Source organism: Megascapheus bottae, chromosome 3 (genome assembly GCF_031878675.1).
Source record: "Megascapheus bottae isolate mThoBot1 chromosome 3, mThoBot2.hap1, whole genome shotgun sequence".
NCBI lineage: Eukaryota > Metazoa > Chordata > Mammalia > Rodentia > Geomyidae > Megascapheus > Megascapheus bottae.
The window spans coordinates 89,003,813-89,021,499 of record NC_143511.1 but is presented as its reverse complement, the minus strand read 5'-3'; the positions used below and the strand labels follow the sequence as shown (position 1 = coordinate 89,021,499).

Here is a 17,687-nt window from a genome sequence, read left to right as displayed (position 1 = left end):
ACAGTGTGGTTGGGGCACAGCCTGCCCACACTGGCTCAGATGAACAGCCAGCCAGAGCCTGGCTGCCCCTCACTTACCTCTCCCGACACCCTGGTCACCTAGGAGCTGTGTCCACACATCCCAAGACCCCTGCACAGAAGGCCCAGAGCCTGCTTAGGCTTCACGTGACCAGCTCAGCAGGTAGAGCTTTTCCTCTATCTGTCATAAGCCTCCCCGACCCCACAGGACTCCAGGCAGCCCTGAGCTCAGCTATAAATTCCAGATACATTTCTCCTCCTACTGGGCTACCCGGGTTATAAGATAGATCTAAGTGGCACTCTGGATGGAATAGGTACTCGAAACTTATTCTGTCCTTCTACTACAAAAGCCAGAGTGCTTCACCCAGACTGGCCTGCGGATGGGGCTAAGCTGGAAATTCTCTCAGCAGAGTTGTCCAGGCTATGGGAGGGAGGGGGCTGCAGAGGACTGGGCTAACGAGGCTTGCAGCAGCAGAGGGGTCTGGGGCGCCCTTGCGGCTGGGCCCAGGGGGCTCCTGCAGGAAGAGGGCCTTGCTGGGGGTTGGAGGGAGGGAAGACGCCCTCGGCAATGGCTTCACACCCTGTTGTGTAACCAGACACAAAGCAGGAAGTGGGTAATCCCTTAGGATTGAGAAACTGTACCCCAGGCGAGGCCAGCTACCCTTGACCTATAAGAACTGGGCTCTCCCAAGCTGTACAAGACCCAGAATCACCATGGCCCTGAAACTCCCTGTCCTGCTCTTTTTGGCCTTGTACATCAAAGATCTGACCATCCAGGCTGAGGATACCTGCCCAGGTGAGACGGGTTCTCTTCTCATCCCCCAAAGGTGGTAACTACCCACTGGCTGACCAGTGGGCGCTCTGCGGACACATCTTCTGATGGACACGCAAGGGCGGGGCTCCATCCTCAGGTGAGGTGGACGTGCAGGAAGCCCGGTGGCCGCTCACGGTCAGGGGAAGTAAGCAGGGACTGACCCGGGCTGCCTTTGTCTACAGCCATGGTGGAGCCTCCCAGGCCAGTCCCCACCCCGCCACTGAGAAGGAAGGAAGGATGGTTGATTTCTTCCTCTCCTAGGGTTCTCTTAGTGACTGCAGCCACTCTGCTGGGAGTTTGGCGGAACATGTGGCTCTGTGACCCTCTCCCCAGAGAGTCTAATCAGCAGGTGTGGGAGAGGAGTCCCCTCCCAGGCCCTGCACGGGACTCTGTCCACACTGCTCCAAGGGCCAAGCACACACGCCACGGGCTGTGAGTCCGTGGGGGAAGGCAGCCTGCGGCCAAGGCCTGCTCTGTGGGGAGGAGGTTGGGGGACAAGAAAGGAGCACACCATCGGCGCTGCCCCCAGAGGGGTGGCTGCTGTTGGTGCCAGCAGCCTGCCCGGCTCTGCAGGGTCTTCAGGCCCAGAAGGGTCTCACTCACTGACTGGACACTTGTGCTTCCTTACAGAGGTGAAGGTGGTGGGCTTGGGGGGCTCCGACAAGCTCACCATTCTCAGAGGCTGCCCTGGGCTGCCAGGCCCCCCAGGCCCCAAAGGAGAGGCGGGTACCAATGGAGAGAGAGGTGCGTCCTGGACAGGGCGGGTGGTTGGCTGGAAGGCTGGGGATGCGGCTCCGTCCTCTGGCACTGAGGGCCTAGCTAGGCAAGGCCCCACCTTGGATCTTAGATGCAGCCCTGGTCTGGCCCCTGCCAGGACCAGTGACAGAGCAGACCCTTGACCCGACATGGTTCTGAAGAAACAATGGGAGGGGCAGCTCTCTGAACTGCTTTGTAGATGATCACTGCCAGCCCTTCCCGCCAGCCCTGCCAGCTTCTGAATTCTAGGTCTGTGTTCCCATCAGAGAGCTGTGGTGCCTACTTTCTTCTTGACCTGTCTCAGGAGATAAAATGGAGGCTCCGAGGAGCAAGCACCATAGCAAACTTACACCCCGGCTGGCTCCTCACACCCCAGCCAGCTCCTCACACCCCAACCAGCTCACACCCCAGCCGGCTCCTCACACCCCAACCAGCTCACACCCCAGCCGGCTCCTCACACCCCATCCAGCTCCTCACACCCCAGCCAGCTCACACCCCAGCCACCTCCTCACACCCCAGCCAGCTCCTCACACCCCAGCCAGCTCCTCACACCCCAGCCACCTCCTCACACCCCAGCCAGCTCACACCCCAGCCACCTCCTCACACCCCAGCCAGCTCACACCCCAGCCACCTCCTCACACCCCAGCCAGCTCACACCCCAGCCACCTCCTCACACCCCAGCCAGCTCCTCACACCCCAGCCACCTCCTCACACCCCAGCCACCTCCTCACACCCCAGCCAGCTCACACCCCAGCCACCTCCTCACACCCCAGCCACCTCCTCACACCCCAGCCAGCTCACACCCCAGCCACCTCCTCACACCCCAGCCAGCTCACACCCCAGCCGGCTCCTCACACCCCAGCCACCTCCTCACACCCCAGCCAGCTCACACCCCAGCCACCTCCTCACACCCCAGCCGGCTCCTCACACCCCAGCCACCTCCTCACACCCCAGCCAGCTCCTCACACCCCAGCCAGCTCCTCACACCCCAGCCAGCTCACACCCCAGCCACCTCCTCACACCCCAGCCAGCAGCCAACTCCTCACACCCCAGCCAGCTCCTCACACCCCAGCCTCCTCACACCCCAGCCAGCTCACACCCCAGCCACCTCCTCACACCCCAGCCAGCTCCTCACACCCCAGCCAGCTCCTCACACCCCAGCCCGCTCCTCATACCCCAGCCGGCTCCTCACACCCAGCCAGGGCAGAATGGCCGTCAGATATCTGACTAAGGGCACAGCCATCCTGAACCCTCGGGCGATCTCACACTGCTGTCTCTCCTAGGTGGCCATGGTGCAGGCCGTGGTGGCACGGTGGGAGTGGCCGGGGTCCCCTGAGCCTGTGCAGGCAGATTGCCCGCATCTCAGCAGCACAGCTGCTGGGGGAGCCCACAGACCTTGGGTGACCTAGTCCACATCAGGGGACAGCACGAAGCTTGGGCCCCTGTGACTCAGATTCTAGAAGGTGCCCAGGCTCAAGGCCCGGGTGGGTGGCCTGTGTCTGAGGCCCGCTGTGTCCTCAGCAGGACAGACCCCATGGAGGGTCAGGGTCTGTCCCCGTGACCCTGTGCTGCACTTCAAGGTGCTTGCCTCTTCCTCCCTCACCTTGAACCAGATTTCTACCTGTGCAGCCGGCTGAGCTGCCTCAGGGCAGGAGTCACGGCCCCCGGTGTTCTGTGGGGACAGCCATGAGGCCGTGGGGTCCCTGCCACCTCCCCCACCTCAACTCTGTCTTCAGGGGAATAGAAGACTCGCTCTGCACACGGGTTGGACCCCTGAGCTGGATGGTGGGAGATGCTGCACTCGTGCTGGGGTCACTGGCAAGCAGCAGGCTGGAGCCTCACGGCCTCTGGGGTGCTGGTGTGGCCCCTTCCTGTTCCCTGTTGTATCCGGGGGCCTTGGGTGTGGCACACAGCTACTTCCCCCCTGCAGAGACCCTGCCGCAAGACGAGTGCCTCTGAGGACAGGACAGTCCACCCTTGGAAAGCCAACAGAGCCCAAGTCTGGGTTCACAGAGGGCGGAGCCTAAGAGGCACCCAAGAGCAAATGGGAGCCAGGCAGATGCGCTGCCTCAGCCCCGGCTCCTGATTGGTCAGTGACCTTGGCACTGTGCCAGCTGTCACTGGCATCCACAGTCCCTGAGGCCCAGCACAGCCAATGAGCCTGAGGCTCCCTGAAGCTAGAGTGGAGGGTTCGGGAGTGGCCGCGAGTCCAGGGAGATGTGTTTGGAATTTACAGGGAGACAAGGAGACCCAGGAATCCCTGGGAAGGCAGGGCCACCAGGGCCCCAAGGTAAGGATGGCGTGAAAGGGCTTCAAGCTGTCTCTATAGACAACGGGGTGGGGGGAAGAGACTGAGAGGGCCTGGCTCATCCTGGACCTCCGTGGGTGGGGAGCCCCAGCTGGATGCTGCCCCTCCCTCTTCCCCTCCCTCCCCCTTTCTTCCTCTCCCTTCCCCAGTAGGGCAGGCCCTTGAGAGCTGAGCCCAGGAGATGGTGGATCTCTGGGTCCACCAGAGGCTCCGAATCAGCATCTTGCTCTCTTCTCCCTCCAGGACCCCCAGGAGAGAAAGGGCCTCGTGGAGAGAAAGGTGAGTCATCTCCATCCAGGGCCCACCTGCAACCAAGTCTGGGGAGATCTCTGGGGGCTCAGCCACACCCAGCACCCTCCCCTGGGGGCTCAGGCCGGGTTCCTGTTGTGCAGCAGACAGACCCGGGCACCCCAGTGCCTGAGACACACCCTGCCCCTGCCCCTCATCCATTCAGGTGACAGCCAAGACAACAGTGCTGTGTCAAGGCAGACACTTGGGCTATTTGAAATCTTGTCTAACTGAAGCTCATTTTTATTGCAAAATTAATCAAAGCAAAGTTACAATTGCCCTGTCTTGAAATAAAAACTGCAGGATCAGGGCACAGAGTCAAACTCCAATGTCACCAGGCCACCCCCTCTCCCCCCCCCGCCCCAGCATCCTTGAGAATACTATGCAGGGAGTAGATTGACTAGGCCAGGCTTGTGGGCAGAGTCTCAGCTTTGCCTGACATACAGTGGCCTAAGCAGTTGGCCAAGGGGTGCCTGCCACCACCACAGGAGAAAGCCAGGTGGCAGAGCCCCAGGCTCGTAGGAAAGGCCTGACCGATGACCCTGAGAGGTGACCGATGAGCTGGCCCTGGAATCCCCACGCAATGGCCGCCTTTTCTCTTCTGTAAGAAGAGGCACTTGAAGCTGAAGCAGACCAGGGTGGTGACTTCTCATAGATAGCCTGTGTCCTCTCTGTCCCCACACAGGTGACTCCGCCTCATCTCAGGAGTGTGCCACAGGTGAACACACCCCTCCTTGTCTATCTCCGAGTCCTCTACCCATGCAGTTGCCTCCCGGAATTCCCGGACACTCCCCACGAGCCCAGCCCTCCTCACTCCTCCGCCCCACCTGCAGGACCTCGGGACTGCAAGGAACTGCTCACCCGTGGCCACTTTCTGACCAGCTGGTATACCATCTACCTGCCCGACTGCCGGCCGCTGACTGTGCTGTGTGACATGGACACAGATGGTGGAGGCTGGACTGTGAGTGCGGGGCCGGGAACCTGGGTGGAGGTGGACTCCTGGTTGTGTGATATCCTCCCCTCCCCACCGCCACCCCCCCCAGTGCCCCGCCCAGCCCTTCCTTCCCAGAAGACTGGAGGATTCGAGGTACATAAGGCCCAGGACATAAGGAGGCCCGCCTCGGGCCCACTTTGGGCTTGTTGCTGCTACCTCGTCTGAGCCGATGGCCCCCAGTCCGGCAGCTCCTGTGCTAGCGGCCTCTGCTCCTGTGTGGCACTGGCTGAGAGTCCTGCCCCGCCCCAGGTCTTCCAGCGCAGAGTGGACGGCTCCGTGGACTTCTACCGAGGCTGGGCTGCGTACAAGCAGGGCTTCGGCAGCCAGCTGGGGGAGTTCTGGCTGGGAAATGACAACATCCACACGCTGACCTCCCAGGGTGAGCGGCGTCCAGTGCACCGGCCGCGAACCCCTCGCACCGGGTTCTTGAGGCAGAGGAGCCCCAGATGGTTAGAGGCTGCGTGTCAGCTGAGCACAACTGTGCCACCAGGACACGGGCCCACTGGGACGGGTCTGGCCAGTCTCAGGCCACGCAATAAGAGGCACGCAGAGTGCAGCAGGGCTCGGGCCCATGCCTCAGGTCTCCCACAGGACACGAGCACGGGGACATGCCTCAGGTCTCCCACAGGACACGAGCACGGGGACATGCCTCAGGTCTCTTCCTGCAGGAATGAGCGAGCTCCGAGTGGACCTGGTGGACTTTGAGGGCCAGAGAGTGTTCGCTGCCTACAGCTCCTTCCAGATGCTGGGGGAGGCGGACAAGTACAAGCTGCTCCTGGGCAGGTTCACGGGGGGCAGCGTCGGTGAGTGTGCCCCGGGGGCGGCGTGAGCAGGGCTATGAAGTTGGGGGCAGAGGGCCTCGGGTTGGGGTTGCTGCTGTGGGCCTGGCTTCTCCATCTGAGGGGGGCAGGGCTGTGGGGGGAGTTGCTCACCTCCTGGCAGACAGGAAGCAGAGGGAAGGACTCCCTTCCTCCAGCCCGGCCCCGCCTTCCACAGTTCCACCCCCTCCCAGGAGCCACAGGAGGACCCAGGCCCTGATAAGGTGATGCCGTCACACCCTCACCTCTGTGAGCGCCAGACACCATGGGCCCTGCCCACAGCCCGGGCCTCTGGGGGTCACCTCAGATCCCATCACAGAGGCTCACCTTCCCAGAAGGCCTCGGGCCACGCCCGCTCACCCGAGCCTCAGGGAGCAGCAGGGCCTCAGCCAGTCACCCCCACTGAGCCCACACCTTCCTCTAAACCATGTCAGCCCTGGGCTGGGACTTCCAATGAAGCAGACAGGATGAAGTGTACACGCCCACTCTGCAGGCAGGGAGGCAGAGGCTCTGGGGAGCCGGCCTGCGTGTAGGAAACTCGTCCCTGGCATAAAGATGGGCAGAGAGGGCCTGGCACGAGACCACAGGGAAGAAGGGGGGCACGCAGGGAGGGGCTCAACTGCTGGAAGGAGGTGGCAGGTCCCACGGGGCTGGGGCCTGGGTGGAGAGGCTGGGCCTGGGGAAGGAGACACAGGTGGCAGGGTTCCTGGACCAGGACCCGGAGGCCTGCCCACCTCGAGGCTCGGATGTGCAGGTCATCTGCCCTCCGCTGACGAGTTCAGAGAAGAGGAGCGGGCTGGCTGGGCAGGTGTGCTGAGGGCCTAGGGTGGCCAGCTGCCTCCAGCATGCACAAGACCTGCTTTCTTCTGTGCAGGTGATTCCCTGACATCTCACAACAACACCTTCTTCTCCACCAAAGACCGGGACAATGACCGGAGCTCTTCCAACTGTGCCGTGGACTACCAGGGAGCCTGGTGGTACTCTGACTGCCACGTGTCCAACCTGAACGGCCTGTACCTCAGGGGTTCGCACTCCAGCTTTGCGAATGGCATCAACTGGCAGTCAGGGAAAGGATACAATTACAGCTACAAGGTGTCGGAGATGAAGGTGCGGCCCACTTAGCTCTCAGCACCCAGTGGGGCGCCCACTTGTGCGTCTGAAGCCCTCCGTCTGCATCTCTGGCTGAGAAAGGGCCTCGGCGCTCTGCTGCTACCAGCCTCTGCCCCTCTGTCCCCTCCCTGCTCTGTCCCCTGCTGGAAGAGCCCCTGGAGCTCAAGCCCCGCACAGCGCACCTCTCAATGAAAGTCTGCTTTCTGACATACAAGCTGTCTCCTCTGTGTTTCCTGAACCCCAGTGTTCTGTGTGTCACTCACAGGGGGCCTTGGCCCCCAGGAAGATTCTGGAAGGCCACTCAGCGGAGAGGCCCAAAGAGGCTGACCCAAGCTGTCCGATTCCCACCTCCAGCTGCCACTGCCTGAGACCCACCCTCACCCCGTCTTCCGGGCCCATCCTCACCCCGTCTCCCGAGCCCACCCTCACCCCATCTCCCGGGCCCATCCTCACCCTGTCTTCCAGGGCTCCTCGCCACCTCATCCACTACACTTTACACAGCTTACTACTATTAGTGGCATTGGCGTGAATTCGCTGCACAGGAGGGGTCCATGTTAACGAGATCATTTACGTGCACAAAGCTTGATCAGAGGAAGTCCTCCATATCCTCTTTGTCCCCTGGCTCTCCGTGTGGGCACGGAACATCACAACTCATTACTGTCCTGTTCTGTGAAAAGCTCATGTTGATTGCTCGAAGGAGTTTCATGGTGTCTCATGCACACATACTTTATCATGCTAGATCAGTCACCCACGCGCGCGCACACACAGACACACACACCCTCTGGAAGATGTGTCTCATGTTCTCCAGAGCCTGGCTCATTTGCCTGCAAATGACTAATTTCATTATAGCTGAATAATATTCCATTGCACGTGTGATTTGAACAGATATCTCACAAAAGATAATGTTCGGTATACTTAAATCTATTTACACATACAATGTGCTTATTCTACATCCTTATTTCTAAAAGATTTTCTATGAAAATCTCCACCCAGTCACCTATCAAATGCAAATGCCAGCCCAGACGAGGGGCTGCTCTAGGCTCCTCGGAACCCCAGAAGAGGCAGCCTGCATGGGGGTGAGGGGTCAGCCACATGAATGGAAGCCACGTGAGTGGCCACAGCCAATCTCCTACCCCACAGTGCTGCTGTGTGTCCATCCCGGACCTCAGCCAAGCACCAGAGCTCCGGTCTGGAGAGAGAACAGAGGAAGAGACCTGGAGGTGCCCTTCCGGTGCTGGCTTCAGGAAGGCTGACGCCACGTTCCCTTTAACTCCCATGAGACGGTTCTGGGCGGCCTGTGTTCATTTGCACCTCCGTGTAAACCTTCACGTGGCTCACTAGTCCTATTTCCTTCTTGGCCTGAGAACACATTCTTGTTGTCTGCCAGGCCTTCTTTCATACATGCAGGCCTTTGGCAAATTTTGCCTACTTTTTATTATCTGAAAATGTCCGTTTTGCCTCGTTTTAAATATGTCACAGAATTCTGCATATTTCCCTGTTAGCACATTATTCTTTCTTTTTGTAAATTTTCTCTGTGTGCGGGATCAGGCAGGCTAGAAAAATATTCCATCACACATTGTGCCTGAGCCTTAGGACCAACTGCACTGCTTGCAGTTTTATGTTTGTTTCCACACACGCTACTGCCCTTCAGAAGAAGGTGCAGCTTCTTATTTTCTGCAGTGAGGAAATTGTATCGCTACTGAAATGCTCCATTCTGCAGTTTAGTTTCTGGTTTCCACTTCAGAGATCTTTGACGAGAATGTTCTAGTCACTGGAGCGTTTGACCTTGCGATGAAGGACAGCTAAGATCTACTTGACTACTTCTATCCCTGGGCGGTGCCGCTGGGGCCGGGGGCGGGGAAGAGAACTGTTTATCTGCTCTTTGGGGTTGTTGGCATTTTCTTGATTCTGTCTTTTGCTTGATCTTGGATCCTGTGCAGACAATCTGAATGCCGTGCTGTGCCAGGCCAGGTCCTTTCAACCCCCTCTACATGAATGGAATCTCTTTAGCAGGAAACCTGCCCAGGGAGGGTCAGACCCCTGGTCTGCTTTCTCAGCGTGGGTCGTTTCCTAAACACCTGCCTCTAGTCCTCGCTGTGGAACGCCAGCTCGCTTCTCCCGTCTCTGGGATGCTACCCAACGAGTTCCCATCTTAGGCCCCAAACTTGGTCTTCAACCTCTTCAGCCCCCAGCCTCGACTTTTCTCTGCCTGGTGTGGTTCAGGTCAGTCGTCACTGCCCTGGTCATGCGTTAGTGCTTGAGGACGGACTCTGAGACTCCCCCCGCCCTGGCCATGGGGGGCAGATGAGAGTTTCAGACCATCCCTGGCTGTGCTAGATTTCTGACAGGCCCTGCAGCACATGGTGTGGTAGGCGGCGTGTCCAGCCTCCCGTGATCTGCTCCTGGCCACCCCCACCCATATGCCATGGGCTGACTCGTCATGGTGACAAACACAACACGAGTATCTTCATGCCGCTAAAGAACAGGGTAGGCGGCAGGTTGGCACAAAGCTCGCAGAGTTTTAGACTTGGGAGCGAGCGAGGGAGGGAGCCGAGCTGGCCTCTCCTCCATGTCCTGTGGACCACGCCAAGCCCCGTGTTTCAACTCATTTGGACATTTTTTAACAAAGGCCAGATACAACTGCAATCCGCTTGTGTCCAGTTCCGGGTGAGGGTGGGCAGTGCCAGGGCTCTGGGATGCGGGGATCAGAGATTCCTCTGCGTGTGTGTGATGCAGGCCCCTGTGTCTTCCTCAGCCATCATGCAAATCCAGCGTACTTCCTCACTAATTCACGTTCCTGTGGCTGTCAACTCAAGATGTCTTCCTCAAAGTACCTGGGCCAAGGCTGAGTCACTCTGCTAAAAAATATTTGCTGGTCTTTGTTGTTCCTGGACTTAAAAAAAAAAAAATCTCTATCCCTTACTGTTTGGAAGTCGGAAAATGTTCTGACATTTTCCATCTCTGCAAGATCCCAAATTCCTGGAGTCTTCAACTTGTTTTATCCCTGCTTGCAAACTGCTAAGCTCCTCTTTCTCTCCAAACACCCACCCAGCAAGCCAAGAAAAATAAACACGCACTGTTAAGATGCCATGTGTCGAGCTCTTTCCCGGGGCCTGCAGAGGCTGCTTCCTGTGGCTGTTGTCCACGTTGCTGGGGACCCAATTGCAGTCAAACACCTTCCACCCTCCCACGGCCATCCGTTAGGAGGTCAGGCCGAGCCCGCGAATCCCACTGCACTCCCAGAGCCCAATTCCACCGGCGTCAGTGTGAGAGCTAATCACGGCCAGTGTAAACAGTCACGCTGGTCACAGGCACGGCCGCCCCTGCTCCGGGGTGCAGCTTGTTGGGGGTCTTTGGGGGTCCCGTAGCATGTGGTACTAAAGGCTTATCTGCTCTACAAGATGATTATACAACCTCTGTGGACATTCCACTGGCCGGCTCTTCACAACCTAGAAACCCTAGGAGAAATCTGGCTGGGCCAGGAGTGTGGCCTAGTGATAGAGTGCTCGCCTAGCATGCATGAAGCCTCGGGTTCGATTCCTCAGTACCACATACACAGAAAAAAAAAAAGCCAGAAGTGGTACTTGGGCCAAAATAATGCCCCCCCCCCAAAAAAAACCTCTCCTGGCAAGGCCATTGTCAGCCTGTAATTCTAATTACTTGTGAGAGGACCAGAGTTCAATGCCAGCCTGAGGCAAAAATATTGGCCAGATGTCACCTAAATAAGCCAGTGGATGAGGAGACACAGGGAGGAGAATTTGGGAGCAGAGCCTGGGTGAGAAACTGAGCACTGAAAAAAGCAGGAAAGGGGGAGACCCTCGTGGGGGCTATGGCCTGAGGAGCCAGGTCTCTCCCCTGAGCCTCCCTCACTGTACTCAGCAAAACTTGTCAACACCCCTTGACCCAAGCAGAATCATTTAGGCAACGCTTACGTTGGATATTTACAAAGCTTATTTTCATTGCACTTGCATTGAAGCAAATTTTAAAAACAACACTTCAAAAAATATTCTAGCTTGACAGACTGAAAATGTTTCTGTATTTAACTGTTTATTTTTGCCTTCCACACTAACAACACCGCCCTTGAGAAGTTAGCGGTTTTCTTAAGAGGCGTTTACACGACTTCACTTTGCAACCTGAGTTGTAAGTTTGGAATTCTAGCTTTGTGGAGAGGGTGATGGACGCAGCGTGGAAGCTGTGGGGTGAGAGGCCCAGGGCGCTTTCTACCCCCAGCAAAGTGGAGAGAGAAGTGGAATTACCTGGGCACCGCGGCTCAAGCCTCTAATCCTAGCTACATGGGCAGCAGAAACAGGGAACCATGAGGACTGTGAAAATAGCCCAGGCGGAAAAGTCCACACGATTCCATCTCGAGCGCATGGGTTGCTGGGTGCAGTGGGCGGTGCCCGTCGGCCCAGCAACCTGGGGAAGCACAAGGAGGAAGACTGCAGCCGCTGGCCCACTCTCAAAAAGAACCAAAGCATTAGGGGCCTAGGGGCATAGCTCAGGCTAAGTAGAGCACCAGACATGAATGGAGCCCAAGCATGAAGCCTAAAGTCAAGCCCCAGGAACACACACACACACACACACACACACACACACACACACACATACACACACACACGCACACACACACACACATACACACACACACACATACACACGCACACACACACACACCATCTTAATAAAACACCACAACCTCATGTCTCTTCACTGGGTGATCTGCAGGGTGTCTCTGATATATTTCTACCACATGAGTGGACTGAGGGCAGAACTTCCCAGCCCACAAGGACACGGTGGCCCCAGGATGGCCGCTAGCAATCCTCCACCAGCACAAAAGCAAGGGCTCTCAGCGGATTCACACCACACAGCAAGGCCCTCCACCCGCAGAGGTGCTTGTTAGAAATCAAGTCACAGAAGATCTGTAGAGAGTCTAAGGGAAAACTCTCCCAAATTTCTGCATTCTAAATAACTTCCTTCTAAGGAATAATGCACAGGGCGCAAAAGAAAGCAAGAGGAACTTGAGAAAGGATTTTAAATCAAGGAAGAAGAAACCACTTATCCAGCTTTGTAGGTGATTTTTGAAGCAGTAAGGGGGGCAAGAATTTTAGCACGAAGCACTGGTGAGAGAGGAAAGCAGGCTTCCCCTGCAACTAGAGAGGGAGAACAAATTAAATCCACAGAGAAGAGAAGAGGAGACACAGAAAAACAACAGAGAAGCATCAGTGGAATTAGAGCCAACTCTTGGAGATGGTCCCCAAAATGACAAACTTCTTGCCAGACTGACAGCAAAGAGAAGACAGAGACAAGACAGACAGCAGACAGACAGATACAGACAGAGAGACAGACTCACAGAGAAAAGAAAGAGAACGCAAAATACTATTTTTCGGAATAGAAGGACGATATCTCCACTTAGTCTATAGCTACTAAAGGAATGTTCAGGGATTGTTGTGAGCAATTTTGTGCCAATAAATTCAACAATCTCCTGAACTACCAAAATCACTCAAGGAAGCCATTGCTTGAGCAATGCTATCTGGTTAAACTAAATTGGAATTATAGCTGAGACTGTATTTCATTATGGAGGCATTTTATTAGGATCATGTGGCACTATTGCAAGGGTCGACATGTGGATCAACAGAATGCAGTCCACCAAGGAAGCCTCAGCCCAGCTGGCTTCCAGGAAAAGCCAACCAGACCTTAAGGAAGAAGTAACAGCAATTTCTTCCCACACTCTCTGAAATTCAGGAAAGTCACAACTCCTTTTCAACTTATGCTCGAAGACCAGCCTTCCCGTGATATGAAAATGAGACAAACATCTTTGCAAGAGAAACTCTACGCCAATACTCTCAAGGAACACAAATGCAATTCCAAGCAAAATTTTAGCAAACCAAACACACCCTGTACAAAGAACTTATCTTGACAGCCAAGCTTGCCTAGACATGAAAGCCTTGTTTATCATTGAAAAAGCAATGTAATTCTTCATCTTACTGAACTGAAAAAGAGAGAGAGAGAGAAACCATAGAATTGTTACAAAAGGAACGGGGAAATACTCTCCATTTCCATGCATTCCAGAATTCCACAAGCAGTGAGGAGCAGTATTCTTTTTCTATTGCCATAGAACACAGCAACACATGTTGGCAGCTTTAAAGAACTCACTTGCAAGCCAGGTGCTGGTGGCTCATGCCTGTAATCTAATGTAGAGATCTGAGGATCACAGTTCGATGCCAGCCTGGGCAGAAAAGTTCCTGTGAGACTTTCATCTCCAATGAACCACTCAAAAACCACATGTGGATCTGTGGCTCAAAGTAGTAGAGTGCTGACCTGGAGCAAAAGAGCTCAGGGACAGCATCTAGGCCCTGAGTTCAAGCCCCATACTGACAAAAGGAAGAACTCACCTTCATTGTGTCATGGTTTGTGTGGTCAGGAGCTACTCGGAGGTGGGCTGCATCCTCAGCGGACAGCCACCAGATACAGCTGTCTGGACAGCAGCAAGGACCACTGTCCTCTCTGAGCTCAGCTGCCGAACGGTCAGGCTGAAGCTCACTCAGCCTCTCCCAGAGCCCAGACCTTGTGGGGGGAGTGAGAGACTCAGCTCTTGCTAGGGGTTGGTTCCTGCAGTTTCTGATCCGCGCTCCCCTGGTGAGGCTACTGGCTGCCCAGTCCAGCAGGGCCGCGAGAGACGCCAGCTAGGCCAGCAAAGCAGGCGCCACCTGGATATGTGACGTGGTCACGTGTGCATGGACGCACGAACACACATGCGCGCACACACATGCAAACGCACACACACACACACACACACACACACACACACACACACACACACACACACACCCCTGGCAACCTGTGTCATCTACTGAGTGGAATCAAGTCCTGGGCCCCGTCCACACCCAAGCACAAGTACTCTGACAAGACTGCAAACAAACAGCAAGGTTCCAAGACCCCGAGGACCCCGCTGTCACCACAGCGGAATTGTGTGCAGCAAGACCAAGTCCATCACCAGGAATGTCCCGGGCCCACAGGGCATTGGCACCGTGGAGACGGAAGGCAGCCAGACCCGCCAGGAACCAGGAAGGCACACTACCGCTCCATTCAGCATTCAGGGTTCAGTCATTACACAGGTGAGGAAACAAAGAGAAAACGAAAATACAGGACAGAATGACCTTGGCAGAAAATCTGAATCTGTCCAAAAGCAACAAGAACCAAAAAGTGAATTTAGGACAACAATTTTGGTGTAATGGTAGAAGGCTTGCCTAACGTGCATGAGGCCCTAGGTTCAAGTCCTCTGTACCACATAAGCAAACAAACAAATGAATAAACAGTGACGTTAGCAAGATGGCAGGATATAAGCTCAATGTAGAAAACTCAATTGTTTTCCAAACGCAGGCAATGAACAGCCATCAATGAGCATAAACTACCACTTCTAAGAGCATTCAAATATGCAATTCTTATGGGTAAATCTACGCAAAGCAAGTGACAAAATATTTGGAGGATAAAATTAAAGATGTGACTAAATAAAGATATATTCCTAGTTTATAGGTCAGAAGACTCAGTGACATCAGAATGCCAACTATTGCTCAAATGGATCTACAGATACAGTGCAGTCCAAATCAAAACCCCAGCAGGATTTTCTTTTAGAAATTGAAGTCGATGATGGGAAATTTTATATGTCAAAGCACACGTTTTAGAATAGCCAAAAAAAGAACAAACTTAGATTAACATTCCAAAATTTGAAGCATTGTTACAAAGAGAGATTAAGGCAGTTATGTGACATTGAGCTAAAAGCAGACACATAGACCAGTTGGGATTAATCAATCCATCTCAATGGTTTCACAAGGAGCCTAGACAGATAAAGAGATTGCTATTTGTCAAAAGCTCAAAGAAAATTTAGAGAAGAATAGGTTTTTCAGTAAGTGGTGCTAGAAACAGTTGGATATGGAATAAAGATGTTCAAGTATAGAAGTCGGCTTGAAATGGGTCATGGATCAAAGTGTGAAAATGCAGAAGACAATTCTAGGGGGCGCTCTGAGGTGGGCAAAGATCTCTTGGGTGGGTGACAAGAGATCCAATGTCCCAAAGCAATATATGGATAAAGTAGATTGTGCTACAACCCAAACTTACTGCTCTGTGAAGGGCGCTTTGAAGGGAGTAAAAAGGAAAACATAGACTCAGAGAAAATACCTGGAGATCATATGTGGTGGCTAAATAATGGCAGAATCTGGGAACCACATATGGCCAAATACCAATGGATTAAGAAACTCAAGGCGGAGAGACAGTCCTGGTTTACCCAGGCCTAGGTCGGCTGAGCCCCCTGTAAAAGGGAGGCCATAAAGTTAGGGGCTGAGAGCTGAAGAAGATGCTGGGTGGACCGAGTCTGGAGTGGGTGCTGTCTGAAGGAAAAGGGAAGGGCAGGAATTCTCCTCCCAGACTCCCAAAGCGCATCTTGACTTCAGACTTCCACACTGTAGGGCTTCCGTGGCACGAAGCCACTCCAGTTGCGGTAACTTGTCATAGCAGCCGTAGTAAACCATACAGCATGCATGTTTGATTAAAGACTGGGGTGGACACCTCAAAGGGACCAGGCCATGCAACAGGAGAAACGGCCACATACTCTACAGAGATGCATTACCAAGGAAGACGGACCGCTTTCAGATGACAGGATGCTAGCTAGGTAGCCTGCATCATAAAGGAAAGCCAGATGCCACCACACCGTGGGAACGTGTCAGATGTTAGCGAACGGGGAGGGGGACCCCCAGGTGCTGGGCGAGTCCATAGTCAAGCAGCGCTGTCTATTGTATCACTTGCCATTTCCCTGCTAGACGCAGCGCAACCCATGACGGCCCCATGGTAGAAACAATCTTTATCTCCCTCAACAGCTGGGTGAAGGAAAGCAGCATTCTCTGCCTATCACAGAAGGCAGTCGCCGTGGTACCTCAGGGGCCAGGCTTCAGTACCTCGCAGGTGGCAGGGTCTGTGAATGCCCCGTCCCTGCAGGGACTACAGCCAGCACGACCCTCTCCTGTGCTCTCAAACCACCAGCAGGGGACTGAAAAGTCCTAACGAAAGTTGTGTACTGTGTCAAGAGCTCCTGAACCGTATAGACAGGAAATTAAAACAAAAAATGCCTGCGCCTAATGGCTGCAGTTCTCTTCAAGTTCTTTGTTTTAGCTTTCGTTTTACCTGTGCTTGGTTGAATCTTCAGCTATGGAATCCAGCACTCTGCAGTCTTGCTTGCAGCAAAGTTGAGAAGTGAGTTTCTGAGGCCCAGCACTGTGAGTGAATCTCAGATCCAGAACACACCGCGGGCAGATGGCACATGCTCACCCCTGCAGAAAACCTTAGAGGACGCAAGCTGAGGTAGAGAGAAGAGCCGACGCTGTCTGGGCCTGGGGCTCTGGGTTTCAGAGAAGCAAGGAAGGGGAAGACTCGGGAGGAGACAGACAGGAATGTGTGTTCTGTACACCGGGGAGATGGCTTCCCTGGGTTAAAATTTGTCTACTTCTAGTAGTTTATTATAGACTTTAAACCGCAACAATATAGGTAAAAGCAGACAAGTAGATCAGTTGAGATGAATGGATCAACTTCAGTAGAAAGCCAGAGCTGTCCACCAAACTGTCACCACTTGGCCGAGGGCTCCTTTGCTCAGTCTGGATGGACCTGGAGGACGTGTAGGGTGGCTTGTTAAGGTGACAGTTCTGAGTGCCAGCAGCTCTTCTCAGTGGCTCCCAGTTTCCAAGCCCAAACCCCTTAGTGCCACCAGCAGGAGCTGCAGATCAGACATCAATACAACCACAAGCGAGGTCGTCTTCAGCCTCCTGCCACAGCCTGAGAGCAGTACAGGGGCCCGGCCTTGCTGCATGGATGACCGAGGTTCTCCTTGTCAATTGGAAACAGCCCTCATGGCGGGCAGCAGAAGGGCCCAGAGCAGTGGTTGTGCACGTAGCCAGCTCAAGAACACTTGTGCCATCTCGGAGGCAGCTGCAGAAGTGGCTGAGTGGGAGCCAAGTCTTCCAGAGTGGCCCCCAGGCTGCTGGTGGCTGTCAGAGGGCAGCGGGGCCGGAGCGCTGGAGACGCAGCCTCCTGATTGACAGCTCCCTGGCCTGTCAGGAGGCGGTGGCAGGCGGCGGTGGCGGCAGGGGATGGGGCAGGATGGAGTGCAGGTTGCCATGGCCCTCGTGGGCCTCCAGAGACAGAGGCAGAGGCTGTCACGGTCTGGTTGGACTTGGGCTGCGAGGAGGCCCTGCCTGGCCCCTTCTCTACCCTGTTACACACAGCCATCTGTGCCCCTGAGGGTGACAGATGGCACAGCCAGCAGTGAGCAGGAGGAGGGGTTTGAGAGCTGTCAGTCAAGCAGCTAGAAGCTGTCAGTTGCTTCTGCCAACCCAGCAGAGTCAGATGTTTAAAACAAAGAATTATTTTTTAAAAGTTAATTTAAACTTAGAAAAAGAAATACCTAGGCAGCTCGCCAGTGGCTCACAACTGTAACCCGAGCTACTCAGGAGGCTGAGACCTGAGGAGTGCAGTTTGAAGCCAGCTTGGGTAGGAAAGTCTATGAGATTTTTATCTCCATTTAACCACCAGAAAACTG

The 17,687-nt window shown here is 54.9% G+C and overlaps 1 protein-coding gene across 1 annotated transcript; it reads left to right on the top strand.

Annotated features, from left to right (window-relative positions):
* Positions 1–719: 719 nt before the first annotated feature.
* On the top strand, positions 720–7,310 carry LOC150066116 (ficolin-1-like). The gene is made up of 9 exons (XM_090329242.1): positions 720–813; positions 1,462–1,575; positions 3,824–3,877; positions 4,139–4,174; positions 4,869–4,901; positions 5,017–5,144; positions 5,427–5,556; positions 5,846–5,980; positions 6,870–7,310. The coding sequence occupies exons 1-9, from the start codon at positions 732–734 to the stop codon at positions 7,115–7,117; spliced, it is 960 nt and encodes a 319-aa protein (XP_090185368.1). The 5' UTR covers positions 720–731; the 3' UTR covers positions 7,118–7,310.
* The last annotated feature ends 10,377 nt before the right edge of the window (positions 7,311–17,687 follow it).

Coding starts and splice junctions, on each gene's coding strand:
- LOC150066116 (XM_090329242.1), top strand. CDS start 732: ATGGCCCTGAAACTCCCTGTCCTGCTCTTTTTGGCCTTGTACATCAAA. Junction 1,576..3,823: donor GGGTACCAATGGAGAGAGAG/GTGCGTCCTGGA, acceptor TGGAATTTACAG/GGAGACAAGGAGACCCAGGA. Junction 3,878..4,138: donor AGGGCCACCAGGGCCCCAAG/GTAAGGATGGCG, acceptor TTCTCCCTCCAG/GACCCCCAGGAGAGAAAGGG.